Source organism: Eretmochelys imbricata, chromosome 18, assembly GCF_965152235.1.
Source record: "Eretmochelys imbricata isolate rEreImb1 chromosome 18, rEreImb1.hap1, whole genome shotgun sequence".
NCBI lineage: Eukaryota > Metazoa > Chordata > Testudines > Cheloniidae > Eretmochelys > Eretmochelys imbricata.
This window is the reverse complement of record NC_135589.1, coordinates 18,939,405-18,958,010: the sequence shown is the minus strand read 5'-3', so window position 1 is coordinate 18,958,010 and position 18,606 is coordinate 18,939,405. Positions and strand designations below refer to the sequence as shown.

Sequence of the window (18,606 nt, the reverse complement as noted above, 5' to 3'; positions counted from 1 at the left end):
AACATTTCCTTTATGATGGTTCTTGCTGGCTTCAAATTCTGACTTTGAGTGTTAATTAAACATGCTTATTAAACTGAGCTGTTAAACACAGGCTACAATGAGAACTTTGGTAGTTAAGTGCTGAATAATCCACCCTGAGACAGCTCTCCAAAGCCTCAACCTAGCCCTAGTGCAGTCCCTGCCTGGGTAGGCTCTGAACAAAAGCATGGCTCTTCAACACAGGCTTAACTTTAAGTAGTCAAGTAATCCCATGAGCAAGCACTAAGTGCTGTTAAGTTTTCACAATGGTGTGCAAAGCCAGGCAATCCTCCCTGCCTAGAAACCATGGGGAAGAAAAGAAAAAAGAAAAAAAAAACCAAGTCAGACCAGAAGCAAACACTTGTGTAAAATTAAAAAAAGAGTGCAACACAGTCATTTTAGCTCAGACACCTCTTTGCTGGTAAAAACGAAGGCAACAAATGGGAAAAGCTCAATTTTTCAGATGTTTGTCTCCATAGGGATTTTATTTTTTCCTGCAAGGGAAATCCCTGTCTATGCCATCTTAGATGCCAAAAGTTTCACCTTCAGAACAAAAGTCTGCAAGTTCTCACAAAGACTTGCAAAAATGTAATAACACTCCTAGTAGACACTACAGTGCTAATAAACAATGGTCACATAAACACCACCCTATACCGGAAACCTACTGACCGCTATTCCTACCTGCATGCCTCCAGCTTTCACCCTGACCACACCACACGATCCATCGTCTACAGCCAAGCTCTGCGATACAACCGCATTTGCTCCAACCCCTCAGACAGAGACAAACACCTACAAGATCTCTGTCAAGCTTTCTTACAACTACAATACCCACCTGCGGAAGTAAAGAAACAGATTGATAGAGCCAGAAGAGTTCCCAGAAGTTACCTACTGCAGGACAGGCCTAACAAAGAAAATAACAGAACGCCACTAGCCGTCACCTTCAGCCCCCAACTAAAACCCCTCCAACGCATTATTAAGGATCTACAACCTATCCTAAAGGATGACCCAACACTCTCACAAATCTTGGGAGACAGGCCAGTCCTTGCCTACAGACAGCCCCGCAACCTGAAGCAAATACTCACCAACAACCACATACCACACAACAGAACCACTAACCCAGGAACTTATCCTTGCAACAAAGCCCGTTGCCAATTGTGCCCACATATCTATTCAGGGGACACCATCACAGGGCCTAATAACATCAGCCACACTATCAGAGGCTCGTTCACCTGCACATCCACCAATGTGATTTATGCCATCATGTGCCAGCAATGCCCCTCTGCCATGTACATTGGTCAAACTGGACAGTCTCTACGTAAAAGAATAAATGGACACAAATCAGATGTCAAGAATTATAACATTCATAAACCAGTCGGAGAACACTTCAATCTCTCTGGTCACGCAATCACAGACATGAAGGTCGCTATCTTAAAACAAAAAAACTTCAAATCCAGACTCCAGCGAGAAACTGCTGAATTGGAATTCATTTGCAAATTGGATACTATTAATTTAGGCTTAAATAGAGACTGGGAGTGGCTAAGTCATTATGCAAGGTAGCCTATTTCCTCTTGTTTTTTCCTACCCCCACCCCCCCCAGATGTTCTGGTTTAACTTGGATTTAAACTTGGAGAGTGGTCAGTTTGGAAGAGCTATTACCAGCAGGAGAGTGAGTCTGTGTGTGTATGGGGGTGGGTTTTTGGAGGGGGGTGAGGGAGTGAGAGAACCTGGATTTGTGCAGGAAATGGCCTAACTTCATTATCATGCACATTGTGTAAAGAGTTGTCACTTTGGATGGGCTATCACCAGCAGGAGAGTGAATTTGTGTGGGGGGGTGGAGGGTGAGAAAACCTGGATTTGTGCTGGAAATGGCCTAACCTGACGATTACTTTAGATAAGCTATTACCAGCAGGACAGTGGGGTGGGAGGAGGTATTGTTTCATATTCTCTGTGTATATATAAAGTCTGCTGCAGTTTCCACGGTATGTATCTGATGAAGTGAGCTGTAGCTCACGAAAGCTCATGCTAAAATAAATTGGTTAGTCTCTAAGGTGCCACAAGTACTCCTTTTCTTTTTGCGAATACAGACTAACACGGCTGTTACTCTGAAACCTGACTCCTAGTAGAGACTGTCAGTTGTATTCAGCTGTGTCCTCCCTTTCCATACAATTCTATAGGACGTAGCATGAAGGTTCAAAAACTAAAGTTAGGTCACGCTACTCTTATGGAAGAGTTCTATAGGACGTAATGGAAAACAGTAACCATTTTATAGGCTTTCCAGCCATCCCATAGACCAGTGGTACCCAAACATTTCCTGTCACTCCCCTCCCTTACCAGTAATAGAATCAGTCCATGTCCCCTTCTGTTACTGCACAGTTGGCTCAGAGGAGTTTCAGCTGAAGGCAGAGCTGGGGGCAGAACTGGGGATGGGGGAGGAACTGGACTGGGGGCAGAGAGAAGCTGAGGCTGAGAGAAGAGCTTGGCGGTGCTCCCTCCCTGCCCCCCATGGGGGCTGGCCCGGGGCCCGATGCATCCGCCCAAAACATTCTTCAGTGCTCCCCCCAGGGGACCACTGCTACAGAATGTAACAGAGAATTCTGTTCCTGCAACAGAAAATTCAAATACCACCTACACAAAAGATTCTCATTATCTATTAACATTCTATATATGAAAGTAATTTCTGTGGAACCCAATTGGTTTAATTCCTATTAAACACAACAGGAACTTTTCCATAAGAGTAACTGGGTTAATACATGTTGAAAGAAAAACAATTGTTCACTAATTATTATTGTATTTAATTGCTCAGTTGTGGATCTATGCAGATAAACTGACACCTGATCTTCATTGATTAAATCATTATTTGCTTGATTTGCATTCATACCACTTAGACTTTTCTTTAAAAACAACATCTTTGCTAGAACTGCAAAAATACCAACGAACTACATAGGCAAGTCACACTGCTATCTCAAGACTATCTCAGTAGAGGGGAGCATAATGTTTGCACTGTAGCATTTTCTCTTTCCATCAAACATGTCTCAAACAGAAATAAGCAATCAGGCCCAATAATAGCACTAGCCACCCCACTTCCACCAACTATTGATAACAAGATTTCACCCTATTTGATGGCCTGTGCTGAATGCAATGTAGCAGGGAGTCACTTTCAAATCAGCAGGCTCATAACTCCTGTAGCCAACACTAAGACACGGCAGCTTTAGGCCAGCTTGCAAGAGAATTGAACATATCATGATCAGAACACCTCCTCCAGCAAACCATTACCATAGCTTGCGTAAAAGCAAGAGGCTACCCAAGTAAGATCAGCTAGGATGAAAAATCAATAGGATGTATTGCACACTAGCAAAAATAGTACCAGCTGCTTGCAGCAAATTAATCATTCCCTCATTCTGGATGATAGATTTGACTGCTGAAGGAGCGGTTCTGTGTATCGCTAATTGGGCCCCCTGTGAACTGGCCCTGGTGCTTGTTTCATGCACTTGCTGAAGTTTAATGCTGAAACTGCCGTAATTAGCTAACACTAACTGTGTCCGTCAGTTCTAGAATGAAGAAAAATGAATGCCTCGGGATGCTGTCAGCAGTGTGAAACGAAGACCTCAAGAGCTTGACTCCATTCTCAGGAAAGCCTCCTGTCACACAAGGTGCTTTATTTTGCTCAGCAGCAAACCGTGATCCTATTAAAATTATCCAGTTCCTACTAGTCAGGTGCCACATGACAAGAAGCCACCAACTACAGAGGACATAAATTAGATCCCTACTTGGCAATCTCAACAGACCACCAGGAGAGAATGGGCCCTCCAAGTCATTGGCAGGGAACTTGCACTGCATTGCGTGTGGCCATACTGGTTCCGAGGAAAAACAGAGGACTTCTGTCTTCAGCACTATTACAGTCCAGCCTCTCTAGCTAGCCCTCTTCCAGCTAGCCTTTATAGAGGGCAAGAGAGACCTAAAGTCTAGAGAACACAAAGCCATGAAAAGAACAACTCTGTACTAGATTACATAAATGAAGCAGCAGCATTCTGAAGTCTAAGGAGGTTATAAGATTACACAACCCCCTGTGTGAATTAAAAAAAAAACATTTAGAGGACATTTAGCTAGACGTGCCAGAGTGGACAGCGCTGAAGAATGAACTTTTCCCTGAGAAGATGCCAATTTAAAAAAGGTAATGGAGTAAGAGGGAGAATGCTTGGGAAACAGCCCTACACAGCCCCCCTCAGACACTATCTGAGCAAAACAGAGGGGCTTTGTCCCTCTCCATCCTTTCTTCATCCTAATGAAAAATAACTCCTGGAGCTCACTCGTTAGTCTCAGGCCTGGCTATTGTCCATCCTCAGCAAAATCTAGTAATCTATAAAGTGTGCTCTCAATCCCTCCTCCCCAAATATATTAGCTATTTGATTAGGCATTCAGGCTCTCAAAATCAAGTCCTGGGATAAGATATGGGTAAATGAGATGTGTAGACCAGCAGAAAGAATTGCAATAATTGCAATGCCTGCAAACAAGAGTCCTGGATATACATAACTTGTCAGTCTTCTGCACATTTCAAAACAGGGACAGGTGTATTTCCTAGATAGGCAGCCCAGACAAGACATTTACCAGACTTTCTCTCTCTCTCTCAGCAGTTTTTGGCAGACCAAAAGCTTGGTCAATACCAGGTAGGATCTTAGAACTGCAACCAATTATCAATAAAAAGTTGCGGAGAAATAGAGCATGTTTCATCATAAACTCCGTCAACTACCCCAAGCACTTGTTTTACATTTTCAAACCACAATAATAAAGAGCAATGCTCTGTGCTTCTGTAGCGCCAGGATCTCAAAGTGCTTCATAAAAGATTAGCGAAGTGAAGCTTTACAGCCTCCTGGGAAGAATGGAGGTCAGAGTTATTATTACTCCCATTTGGAGGTGGGAAAACTGACAGAGACTAACCTAAACCCAAGGGTATATAGGGCATCTGGCACAGAGCTGAGACCAGTGACGAGCTGCCAAAATCTTAACAACCAGTTCCCTCCTCACCCCACGAGGGGGTCGTTGCTCACCCCCACTCCCCTGGGACTCCTGCCCCATCCAACCCCCCACGTTCCTTGATGCCCCCTCCATGACCCCTGCCCCATCCACCCCCTCCCCTGTCCCCTGACTTCCCCCAGAACTGGGCAGGAGGGTCTCGTGGGCCACTGTAGTGGGTGCCCACCCCACCCCTAAGAGCCAGATGGACCTACTGCAGGGCGAGGTGGGGAGTCCCGGCAGTGCTTACCTGGGGCAGCTCACAGGAAGCATCCGGCAGGTCACTCTGGCTTCTAGGGGTGGGAGAGCGTAGCTAGGGGGGGAGCAGGGGGAGCGACCGCTCCCCCCACTGATCCCATCAAAAGTGGCGCCTTAGGCACCGGCTCCCTGGGTGCTCCGGGGCTGGAACACCCAGGGGGAAATTTGGTGGGTGCAGAGCAAATAAGCTGTTCAGCGGGAAGCCTGGGAGGGCTGAGAAGCAGGCAGCGGCTTCCCGCTCGGGCCGAGGGTGGCGGAGGTGAGCTGGGGCGGGGAGTGGTTCCCCTGAGCCCCCCTGGTTACATGCTGTGGCGTGGGCAGCCTTCCTCGCGTCCCCCCGCCCCAGCTCACCTCCACCTCCCTGGGCCTGAGTGCGAAGCCGCCGCCGGCTTCTCAGCCCGCCCCGGCTTCCCGTGCCAACAGCTGATTTGCGGGAAGCCGGGGGGGGCTGGGGTCGGAGAAGCAGAGCGGGGCAGCGCATTCAGGGGAGGAGGCGGAGCAAAGGTGAGCTGGGGCTGGGGGTAGGGCGGGGAGCTGCCGGTGGGTGCTCTGCACCCACCAAATTTTCCCCTTGGAAAATGGAGTCGGTACCTAAGGCGCCACTTTTGGCCGGTTAAATTTAGAAGCCTTTTTAGGCCCTCGTGGAATTTAACAGCCGGTTCTAGCGAACCAGTTCCAGCTCACCACTGGCTAAGAGTAGACACCAAGCCTGCCTCCCTATTTTGTGCCTTAAGCACAAGAGCATCTTTTCCATCCATAAGAAACTGTATATATAAAAAGTAAGAAAGAAATCATATGGAGTCCCTCTGCAATGACTTCTCAAATGAGGACCAAGCTACTGGCTCCTGTGCTAGACTTCCATTTCATGGTAGAGTAACACCTGTGCTCCAGAATCTCTCACAGCAGCACAACCAGCCGTGAGTAACGTAGTTCTGTGCCTCTTGTCAAGGTGACCCCACAGTCTATGCTTTGCCTGTTAGGGGTAAGTACTGTTGCTCATAGGCTTGACTTCTTCATAAGCAATGCTTATAGACCCTAACAGGCAATCCAATGTCGCTAATATCTGTGCAATCTGTCTTCTGAGCCCAGGAGTGAGCAGTAACTCCCACACACTTTGAGTTTAACGGTAAGAAGGAAGAGAAGTTGTGTTAAAACATAATGAGAGTAAAGTCAGATGTTCTCTCTCACTCAGACAACCTGGGTTCATTGCAGGAATTACTCTGTTATGCAGGAGGTCAGATGAGATGATCACAATAATCCCTTCTTGTCTAACATGTCTAAGTCTCAGGTAAGATCAGGCTAATGTCCAATCACAAGGCAGCCAAGCTGATGGACCCAATTCTCTGTTCTCACACTCAGGTGAAGTGGGCGTAAAGCACAACACATCCCGAATGGAGTGTTTTACCTGCTGTAAGGGACAGGGAAACAGCGATTTCAGTCCCCAGAGCAGGAGAGACCTGAATCCATTATATAGGAACCATCCTTCACCAACGACAAAGAGGCGACTCCAGGTATTGGAAACTACCCCATTCATTTGGGTTGAAGAACAGACTGTACCAATTTATACTTGGCCATTCTGCATTAGTTCAACACAGCCACAGATGTGCATATTACGGCTTTTTTTTTTGAAACATAGCTCAAGACACTTCCCACACAATCTATTGCCAAACAACATTTCCAGGGCCTGACTAGCACTCCTTGTTTGCTTTTGAAGTTGATGGGACCACCGTGGATAAAGGGGCCACTGTACTGAGTAAGGGATTCAGAATCAGCCCTAAAGCAACCTGTACCACCACCTGGCCACCACTGAAGTCTTGTTCAGTGCAGCACCTGGTGTTCAGTGAGAGCCCATTAGCACCGGGCCTGCTGAGAGTGTGCTTCTTGGGGCAACATTATTTACCACCCCCATTGTAAATTTCGACACATGCTCAGAACACTGGTTTTATTAACACTCTAACATTTGTTGTTCTTTGGGGGGTGACGGGGATTAACACTTTGTCTGGGATTGTCACAGATGCCTAGGGGAGTTAAGTGCCAAATTCCATTGCATTTCAGTAGGACCTGGGGAGAGACTTTCAAAGGCATAAATGACAGACAGGCATCCAACCTCCATTGACTTGCAATGACAGAAGCCTCATCCCTCCGGGTGTCTAACTCCCTTAGGCTCCTTTGAAAATCCCAGCCCACGTCAACAACATTAACGGAAAAGCACAGACAAAGCATCCCCTATGCAAGGAGACACCATACAGTACTCAAACAAGTGTCAAATTCGAACTAGCATTTACCGTCCATTGGGCATTTTCCAGAACAGCAGCAAAAACCAACTTACCGTCTATTCCCAGAGCCCGCTGCTTCTTGTTCTCCAGACACGGTTCAAACTGATTGATAATTTGCAGGCAGTACTCCTTGGTCACATTAGTCATCTAGAAAGGAAACAGAACATGAAGTGGAGAACATCTCGTTAACTAAATAATCATCCACTGCTCCCCTAGTTCTCTTCTCTCTGTGTAGTATGAGAACTGGCTGTATTTTCTGCACTAGTACTAGGATTTTTACACTGTTCACTAAAATTCCCACTCCTGCCACTCAGTGTCAGGTCAGATAAGAATCAGGCTGCTTAGTGAAAAGTTAGTCCCATTGGCAGCTGCCTGATAGCACACAATAAAACACAGAGCCCAATTTCTGCTTTGTAGGTCAATTTTGTTTAGTGTTTTTAAGCCCACAGGGCAACCAAACAGCACGTGTTTTGCTATGGCCCAATAGGGTCTTTTGGCTGCAGGATTAATTTGTGTTGTCAAAAGGTTTTTACTTTAGAGGCATGCAACAAAACAGAACTCCAGGAGCCAGTGGAGAGAAGAATGAATTATAATAAATTGGCCAGGTATCAGAAGGACAGGAGATTATTGGAAGCATTTCTAGTGCATCCGTTACTTTGATCAATGGTAGGATTTCATTCTGGTCCTCAAGATGTGTGCACAGAGAAAATTCTGCATGTTCTGAGACATTGACAATTGAAAGTTAGGCCATTTATGGTTAGCTCCATTTATGTTTAAAAAGGAACCATATAGCCCTGCATTATGTAAACAGAACTGGATGACCAATTATTTACTACATCTGTCATCAGCAGTGCTACAAATCAGGATCAAGGCTTCACTGTGTGAGGTGCTGTGCACACACACGACCATATGGTGCCTGTCCCAAAGAGTGGTGCAGATTAAAAAGCCAAGCAGAATCTTTCAAAAATACACACGTAAAACCAAAGTAAAGCATAAAGCGGGACGAGGAGTTAACATCTCATGACAGATGCCTGGAGCAGGGCGTTCTCCATCTAGCCACAGAAGACCTACAGCATGGCAGTGGCCGTGCAAGCTTCTCTGGAAGTGCACAAACAGAACTGTATCCTGCCCAGGAGGAACCACTTGCAAGGGGACTTCAGAGTGCATGGACCGTTCCGTCCTTGCCCTCTCTGCTGAGTCTGCCAACAAAGGGACTAATTATGGTGGTGGGTTGGGCAAGGTGGACCCATGCCCAAAGGGTCAGCAGTTTTGACACTGGACTGGAGCCTTCTTGTGGGGAGGTTCAAAACACAACAGATTAAGGAGCATGAAAAAAGCATTCTCCTTCCACTGAATGTCCTGGCTTGGCTGGGCTGGGCTGAGACACAAAAGCCCAGAAGTCTCCCTACCAAAACACCTTTCTTGCAGCATTTACATTTTGGCCATGACCAGCAAAGGCAGGATCTCATAAGAAAATTGGTTTTCATGAGATTTCTCGTCCCAATCCCACAACAAGGCCTTTCCCTGCTGCTAGCTCAGCACTGCTGTTGCATGCTTTTGTTCTGTTTTTGACAAGGCTCAAACCTACAGCAGCAACACCTGCTCGTTCTAGACATATTGCATTAGAGAGGGCAGCACTATCTGTGGGAGGAAAGCTGGAGAGCTTTTAGTGCTCAGTGCCAGCGATTAGCTGAACTGATTGAGTCCTATGGCTGAAGTTAATTTTTTTCTCTCAGCATGAAGAGGATCAATAGGCCCAGGGAAACAGACACACTGCATAACTCGTTTAAAGAGACAACAGGCACAAAGGGATGGGTGTTCATTTATTTAATTAGCAGATGACTCAAGAGACTCTATCAGAGCATGAAAAGCAGAAGCACATGGACAGAGATAGCCCAGCCTAGGAGTTTTCGTGCTGACTTCGCCATTGCTGTCCATGGTAGTTTTTCTTTCCCACCCCATCTACTTCTACAATTCTGGCGAGAAAAAAAAAGTCCTGGCTGAGCTATTATTTTGCTGCCTCCCTAAAACCAGGAATGCCCCAGCCTCATCCTGACAGAGGAGCCTCCAGGGCAGAAGTAGAGGAGAGAAGGGGTTTTATATCGGGTGGGGTGGGGTGGGGCCAATGGGCAGTTGAAATGCTCCCTTTCTCCTGAGGATGTTAAAGTAGAGCGAGAGAAACAAAACAACTTCACTAAATTCTCAGACTTAATGAAATCTTGAAAAAAAATCCCACTGGAATCCCTCTCTCCTCTATGAAAAGAAATACTCTAAACTGCAGGGCTCTCTGGTTGGATTTTACCTTAACTTCATAGCTCCTGTCTTCCTCTGGGGCCATACTGACCCTTCAGCTTCTGGCATCCGCCTTCCCTCTCCCCTTTTATTTAAGCATTGCAATGTGGTCTTTTATTACATGTTCCTTCGGTCACATTTATAGTGGGCTGGTTTCCCTGTCCCCATTGCTAGTGGCACTCTAGCTTACTAAATCGCTCCTCCATTACCAGCCAACTTAAAATAATCACCAGCCTCTTCACTGCAATAGGCTTTAACTTTCCCAGAACAGACCAGCCAACAACCTTGCAGTCCAAAAGGTTTAGACAGCTATGCATCAGAAGCCGCTCAAAACCTGATAAGAGGAACAACTGGTAAGGTATAGGTACAGTATAGTACAGGTACAGTAAAGCACATTCACACTAAGCAACAGATGAATGGGTCACAAAATCTGGTTAACTGGCACTTCTGGCAAGGTCTACCAGCTATTTGCAGCCGTCCTCGGTACATACCAGTGTTTGCTGGCATAGATGCCCTAATACCTAGGGAGGTGGTAGAATCTCCTTCCTTAGAGGTTTTTAAGGTCAGGCTTGACAAAGCCCTGGCTGGGATCATTTAACTGGGAATTGGTCCTGCTTCGAGCAGGGGGTTGGACTAGATGACCTTCAGGGGTCCCTTTTAACCCTGATATTCTATGATTCTATGATATGTGGCAGCCTTTGTTCCATTCCTATGGCTGCTGAGAGGGGTGATATTAACATTTGTATTTTTCATCATTCATGGCTTATTTTAAAACGATCAGCCCACTGAAGCCACCAATAACCAAGATGATCACGTAGCTGGCAGTTGGCTGTTCCCACCAAGGTGGGTATAGTTGAGATTTGATGCAGAAGATGGAATAGATCAATGCATTTGTATAAGCATGTGTACGTACGTGTGCAGAGAGGAAGCTACTTAGCTTTAGCCATGAGAAAATAAAAGCATGGTACACCTCTATTTATTTCCTTTTCACAAAAGCCTACAGGAGCTGTCAGGAAAGGGAGCCAACATCTTTAATCTGCAGCACTGGTTGATGGATAAAAGTGACTAATATGCATAAAGAATGCAAACCTTCCTGTTTAGCCCTCGCCTACAAGGAGCAAATCATTAATTCCACTGTACATAGCAGCTATTGCAACAGGGTGCACGGAGATTAGTTTGCTGCTATTTAACTGATAGCCCATTGATAACTATGGCAAGGGCATCGAGGTAAAATTCAATATTTGACTAGTAAAGCTTATAAACCCAGGAGTTAAAGTCTCTGAAGACATATGAAAGGTCTGATTTTATGAACAGCGTTAGGTGTAACGCTTGCCATTAGGTATTGGCTTCTACTAGAGAATCACCTGTTCTGTTGGACCATAAACTCTTCATCTCTTTCAAATCAGATGAACTGACAGAACATTGTGTGACTTGTAAAACCCACTAGAGTGGCAAGAGAAGGACCAAACAGTTAGTCCTTTCTATCTCCAAAGGGCTATCCAAGCCAGCAGTGAATCCTCTCAATAAGCCTGGGAAAGATGGCCACCCTCCAGTAAGCAAATCACTTCATTACTCTACCCACAAGGCCATGCAGCAAGACAGAGACAGAGGCAAAAATATCACCACTGGATCAGGTTACCTCATACTGGGAAGGTGATAACTGGAGAGGTGTTAACAATTGAATGGTCCCTTGAAATGTGTATTAACTACTTATGCTAAACAATCTGTTCCATCTTTTATTTAGCTGTGACACTCAGGGTATCTTTTCCAGACCTGAAGAAGAGCTCTGTGAAAGCCTGTCTCTCTCACCAACAGATGTTGGCCCAGTAAAAGATATTACCTCCCACTCCCATCTCTCATACTGGAAAGAGTCAAATGTCTCCATCTAGCCACATGTCTGCAGGATTTTTCTAAAGGAAAAGTAAGGGGAAGGAGGGAAGCTACAGCAGAATGATCTGCATTAGGGAGATAGGGGAATAAGGAGATTCCAGGAAACATCCACACCAGGCCTGAAGTGGTATCAGTGGCTTTTGTCTAAGTCACCCAATTGTCTGAGTGCCCCACATGCCCCGTGATTGGAGTGGCCAGATGTAGGTAGCTACTAAACTTTTCAATTGCACCTCGGAAATGCTCTCTACTTGAAACAAATGTAAAAATTCATCCCACCCACAGAATTAAAACATGGCAGATTTAGAACCCAGGGGGCTGGTCAGAAACCTTACAGTAATGCTTAGTTATAAAGCTAGCCATGTATCTTTCCAGTAATAAGTGTCTAGTAGAGTAAAAACCATTGTGAACCAAGCTCGTGAGGCAGGGCCCATCAAAGCAGCTGGTAGGTGTGATACTGCAAAACATGTTCCTACAGTGACAATTGTTTGTTCAACAATATTACAGTCTGTAGCGTGAAACTAAATCTTTATTCAAAAAGTCACTGAAAATGGGAAAGGTGAATTCAGTGGTCTGAGGTGGACACGGATGCATTTTTCTAGGCCATATGGAGTTTGGCCTGATCAGAAGGCTCTGGCTTTGGGAGACTAATAACTGCAACAGAAGGGGTACCTTGGGATACATTTTCAGACATATGAATGGCATGTTTGTATAGTACCTGCCCATCTCCTGCCTGCTTCTGGCCAGTTCTATTTGTCCTTCTCTTTTACAAGCATGAAATTAACATAAACCAGTATTAGGAAGAGGCCTTGAATCAAACATATGGCAAACATTAACTCTTTCTTGGATTATTCCCTCTGTCACCAAGAGTCATGCCCACGCTCTGCTGTGCGCAATTAAAGCACTCAGTTATTACTGCTTTAAAAAATTAAATTAAAAAAGCTGTCCAGTGCATACAGAGTACGCTATGTACAATGACATCCAATTTTGATATTAGGTGGGGCGTGCAAATTATGATCATTAAGAAATCAACATACCAGGTGAGATCCACAGGAGTAAAACACAATCCATCTTCCATGCTAAATTAGATGGTTAGCCCATCTTTGCTCTCCCAGTTTATGGAGAGTATTAATTTCTCCAATGTTCCCTAAATGAGCAGGCCGATTATTCAAACCTGCCAAGGGTGCTGCATATAAAGAGAAAAAGAGGTAGCACTAGCTTATCAGAATCTCCTTCCATTTTAAGACATCAAAACCAAGAACTCAGCTGGGATAAATAACATCGAGTGGCAATAGGCTTGAAGTTTCTGTGCACAGGTTTGGACATGCTCTGCAGGTGACCTTGTTATCACATAAAATGTCAAGGTTTGATAGGGTTTCTATCCACTTTGGGAAGAAGCCACGAGCGAACCATTAAAAGGTCACCTTTAAGTGGAAGGTTGGAACATTGTAGCTTTCTAAGGGAGAGATACCAGGGTTCTGCACCCAAGCTGCACTTCTCTCCCCAGTGCCCACCTACCTTTTGCTCAATCTCAAGGAAGCGCTTCAGGTCATCTGCATCTAGATAGTCCTTGTGGTTGCTGTAGGTGAGCATGAGCAGGTACAGATCGCGCCGCGTCGACATCATCTTGTAGAAGGCGCAGAACTCGTCGAAGCCCAGCGTGCCCTGGTTATCATCCGTATCAGCCTCCTGCGATACGCAACAGCAAGGTGCCGTTAAAGGTGCCCCGGTTCCCAGCAAGATCATTACAATGGAGGGAATTGAAAAAGAAACCAAAACTAAAACCAAAATACACAAACCCTTGTGTTTCACAAGAAAGTCATTTTTAACCTGAATGCAGTCTCGCCTAGCAACACACTGCTCAGGAAGATTTGGCTCACCAGGCTGAAACTGGTATCATGAATGGCTTGCAACCCCCCTACCCCCACCCCTTTCAACCTTCTCAAACATCTGCATTTTAATGCAGGCTTCCAGAGCTCACTTTCCCAGAGGCAGCAGTCTTCAGTAGGTCCCCCACATTGGGAGGGTTCTCCCATCTATGGCATTGAGGCAGGGCACTATGCAATTGAGTACTGGGGAGAGGACATGCAGGTGTCCAGGAAAAAGGGGACACTTGTGGTGTCTTGGGAAGGTCACTAGAAACAACACCATCCTGCCAAGAAGCCCATGGCTCAGGAGCACACCTGTGAATTCCTAGGGCAGAGACACATACACACGTTAATTTAATAGGGTCCTACGGAGGAAATAAAGCAGCAGCAAAATACACTGCCCTCGGGCACCCAGCCTAATAAGTTTACACATCTCAGCAGTTCTCCACTCTTTGACCAATTGCACCAGCCTACCCGGCACAAAACCTTCCATTTGATCACTGCTGAAATGGGGCTGCTCCAGACCAGTCTCGTGAGTGTCAGGGCACCAGTGGGGCCCAACACAGAAGCTTATCGTTGATCCTTAGAGCACCGCCAGTTGCGTGCATGTCCGTGACTGGAGGCCACTGAGATACATACCATATTACCGTAGTGCCTGCATAAAGGTCCCAGCGGAGTTCCTGCACCCATCCTGCAGGTGCTAGGTGTTGTACAAACACATGATACTAGAGACCATCCCTGCCCAGACAGCTTACAATCTAAACAGGACAGACAAAAGATGGAACAGCAAATATTTCCCCCATTTTACTGAAGGAAAATAAGGCACCATAAAGTATACCGCAGAGCTGAGGATAGACCCCAGATCCTCAGTCTCTCAGGCCAGTGCCTTAACCACAAGGCCATGCTTCTTCTGTATAGCTATAGGATTCAGTGAGCCACACACACCATCTCCAGAGATGTTGTACATTCATTCGGCATGTTTGTCCCTTGGCACACTTTGTGAAAACGCTAATTAAAAAAAACATTATTCATCAATTAGAAATACATGGAGATACAGGAGTGTGAAAATATCCCTTGAAGCAAAGTAGCCATAAAAAAAAAAATCCCAAACAAACCACACCACAGAAAATGAGCCAATTCTCCCCATTACATTGTCCCTAATTATCCTCTGATGAAGTAATTCTCAACCTATTTACTGCATCCAATACTACCTGTATAGCCCTGAGGATGTCACATGGGCAGCAGCTGCGTGCTGATTGGCCCGCAAGCGGCCCACGGGCCACAGGTTGAGAATCATTGCTCTGATGTTTCAAATGGGAGAAGCACTTTTTCCCCTTTGCAACCCATCAACAACAGGATTCTTCACAGGATTTTAAAGCTGGATGAAGTGCAAATATAGTCCCATGTCAGCAAATGCCAAGATATCAGAGCCTGTTGGAATTCAGCTTTGACGATACCAAAATAACCACACATCAGTTTGGATTAGCAATTTCACATTGTATCTTAACTGCATTGCCGGTTTATCAAGAGTTGGTTTACACCTATAACTGCTTTGAGTACAAAAATCTGATTCCATTTTCACTCTGCCACCACGCAGGCCTCACGCTCCATTAGTGCTAATGACACAGAACTCCTGTGCAATAATGCTTTCTGATGTCCTCTGGAATATAGATCAGCTCCTATTTCCGTTACCCATAAGTCTCAAGGAGTACTGTGACTCTTGGTCCTCTCCTTCACTTCAGTCCTCTTGCTCTCTATTAAAGGGAGCCCCAGCTTTTTGGACTAACATATCCTAAAATTAGAGGGGAGCATGACAGGAGGAGTGTGGAGAATTACAGACGGACAAGAGGTTTGGCATTTGGATTGCCATTCACGATGCACCTCTAGCGTGCCTTTCATCCAGCAGTCTCAAAAGCCCGTTACAGGCATTGAGCCTCACAAGGACATGTGAAGTAAATACATTACAGCCAGTGATTCTACAGACGGGTGAAGTGAGCCCCAGGGATGCCTATGCAGTCAGTGGAACCGCCATGATCAGAACCAAACAAAACCCAGCTCCGTGCCCTAGGCAAGAGTCTCAATGATTTTTCTATTGATTGGGGGTGGGGGGGGGGGAGCAATTTGTATGAGATCTGATTTTTAAAGGGTAACTTTTTTTTGGTAGACAAAACATGCAATGGCAAAAATTGCACCTGTATTTTTGAAATGCACAACGTCCAAAGTCCAGCCATGCAGGGGCTATGCACCTGATTTGTGACTGCAGCTAGGTATCTGTCAATTAAAGAACTCAGATTTCTACCCACAACAAGCTGCAAGCCTAAAGAAAGCATAGGCAGAAATTCTGCAGATGTGTATTGTACCACTATTCCCCTTGACCCCACCGACCCACCCACAAAAGTGGCCGGAGTAAATATGGCTGTTCATTTGCATGTGAGCTTATGGAAGCTAGCTGTGAAAAGACCCCTCACACCCACAAACTGAATAGAGGGGAGCTCCACTGCCATAAAGTGTCTCATAAAAAAAGAACCGCTGATGTGAGGCATAAGGTTTTGTGCCTAATGAAAAGGACTAATCAAATCTCCCAGAGCTGCTGGGCTGAGCAATACCAATGGCAGAGTTTTAAAAAGATTATTGAGAACGAATGGTCCACCCTTCCCATGGCTAATCCCTCCCTAAAAATTAAATTAGGAACAGTCTATGATGGGCAGATAGAGGGAAAAATACTTCGTACAATGCAGGCATATGAAATATGCAAAACGAGCTCTGTTTAATGAGCAGGGCAGATAAGGCAGAGTAAAGTCAATACAATGGCATAAGACGACTAGAGTATAATGAAAAAAAGCCAGCCATCCAGAACAGCCAGCAGATCTCCTGAACAGCGAGAGGAATCTGAATGCAGCTCAGTGCTTCAGTGTAGAGTCCACCACATCAACACTGAAGTTTCAATTAAAGTTGAGCAGCTGTTATGAAGAGGAGAGGAGGAAGAAGAAAAAAATCAACGAGTAAATCATAAGGATTAAAAAGAGCCCCTTGAAGGCCGCAGGGCTCAGTCGCTTTGTCTGATGACACATTATCTGATTGTATCTGGGTGATGCTTAGGAATAGGCTCTGAAGTCTCCAGTAAGGCATGCATACTGATGATGCCAGGGGAAAAGCTAAGACAGCTGCTGAATAGGTTTGTAGTACTGCTGATCCGAGTCAGCCAGTGGACATTTCTGCTGCAGTTACTGTAAAATTCAGGGCCACTATCAGCCATAGACGAACTATGAGAAATGTAGGAAGGCAAAACATTTAGACATCAGCCTGAACCAAAACTTCACAGACCAGAACCCATCAAAAGCTTAAGAATGCTTAAAATCCAAACTCCGATCTGAATTTTGTTTGTTGAGCGTGGCCCCCCTGAAAAATACTCTTCTGGAAGATCTCAGTCCAATGAACATCTCCCACCAAAGGTGCAGCGGTCAGGTCAGACCTCACCAAGCATTCGAACGGAGAAGGGTTCTCGCAGATGGTTTAGGGAACAGCTAGTCCAGCATCCTCAGACTCAATTGGGCAGACAAGTATAGGAATGTTGAGCTACTCAGTGTATGTCTACACTGCAATCAGGAGGTGTGACTGCAGCATGGGTAGATCAAAGCGACTTCAAGTAACAACAGCAGTATAACTACTGCGTAAGTATGTAGCCAGGGCGCAGGAAGCCACCTATGCTGTTATGGCTTCATTGCTCTTGTTCCTTGAGCTAGCTTTTTATCTAGCTAGATGTAAGCTAGCTTGGGTATATCTACATACCTCCTCACTGCGGTGTGGTCATACCCTTAGGTGATAATTCCAGACACCTCCATTTCAGACTATGAGAAAATGCAGCTGGCAGTTTGGCAGATGGCAGGCAGAACAATGCACTATCCAGTCAGATGCCACATGTGCGGATCTTTTAGGATAGCTCTGAATCAGCACTTCCCATCCTTATTCTCACTTGGTCCCATTTTTATGAATGGGCCTGTCAGTGAGGCTGGAGAATCAACCCACTGGCTAGGCAAAATGGAAATGTGTCTTGTTGTAGGAGCATGAGAGAGAAAGAAAAAGTTTGAAAAGAGAATCAAAAATTTGCTTAGTAATTATCTTGCTAGGATGGTGCTAACCGACTCCTTTCTGAAAGTATCAGAGGGGTAGCCATGTTAGTCTGTATCCACAAAAACAACGAGGAGTTGGATTGGCCTGGTCATCACTGGTTCTTTCCTTGTAAGGTAACTCCCTTGTCTTCACATGCCAGTATATTTATGCTTGTATCTGTAATTTTCACTTCATGCATCTGAAGAAGTGGTTTTTTACCGATGAAAGCTTATGCTCAAATAAATCTGTTAGTCTTTAAGGTGCCACTGGACTCCTCATTGTTTCCTTTCCTGAAAGAGAACTCTGTGTAGCTGGGAAGCTTGTCTCTCTCACCAACAGAAGTTGGTCCAATAAAAAATATTACCTCCCCAACCTTGTCTCTCTCATATCCTGGGACTGACACAGCTACAACAACATTGCATACATTATTTCCCAGTGTAAGACGCCTGTGCTCATTTACCATACAGAGCTTAACCATCCCTTTCAGACATTGTCCTTTGGAATTAAACTGCTGCATTATCAAGCCAGGATGTGTGTGTCTCGCATAGTGTCAGGACTGAAGATTCCACAGACCTGCTTTAATGTTGAGCTCCTCCCACATCCCCCACTTTGTTTTCCAGCAATTGAGTTGTCAGCTGGTTGCTTTGCACATTTTTGCTGTAGACAAACCTAAGCACATTACAGATCAGAGACAAAGTTTCAGGCTTCTTGTACAGCCCAGATAATACTTCTTCGCTGCATTCCCTTGGGCTGGTGCCATGAAGGCTGCAGTTTTATCAGTTAGTTGGGAAACGTCTCAAGACAATGGACAACAGCACACCAAGACCATGGACAAACAGCACTGAACTAACAGCACAAATTCCATTTAGGAGTCCCAGGGTTAAGTA

At 45.4% G+C, this 18,606-nt stretch overlaps 1 protein-coding gene across 1 annotated transcript in view; it reads right to left on the bottom strand.

Moving 5' to 3' along the window:
- Positions 1 to 18,606, bottom strand: part of PLCH2 (phospholipase C eta 2) — a 284,031-nt gene that overhangs the window by 67,779 nt on the left and 197,646 nt on the right. Inside the window, exons 5-6 of the mRNA XM_077837140.1 lie at positions 13,260 to 13,430; positions 7,616 to 7,709 (exon numbers count right to left, since the gene is read on the bottom strand). Coding sequence (XP_077693266.1) covers positions 7,616 to 7,709; positions 13,260 to 13,430 — 265 coding nt within the window. The remainder of the gene's footprint in view (positions 1 to 7,615; positions 7,710 to 13,259; positions 13,431 to 18,606) is intronic.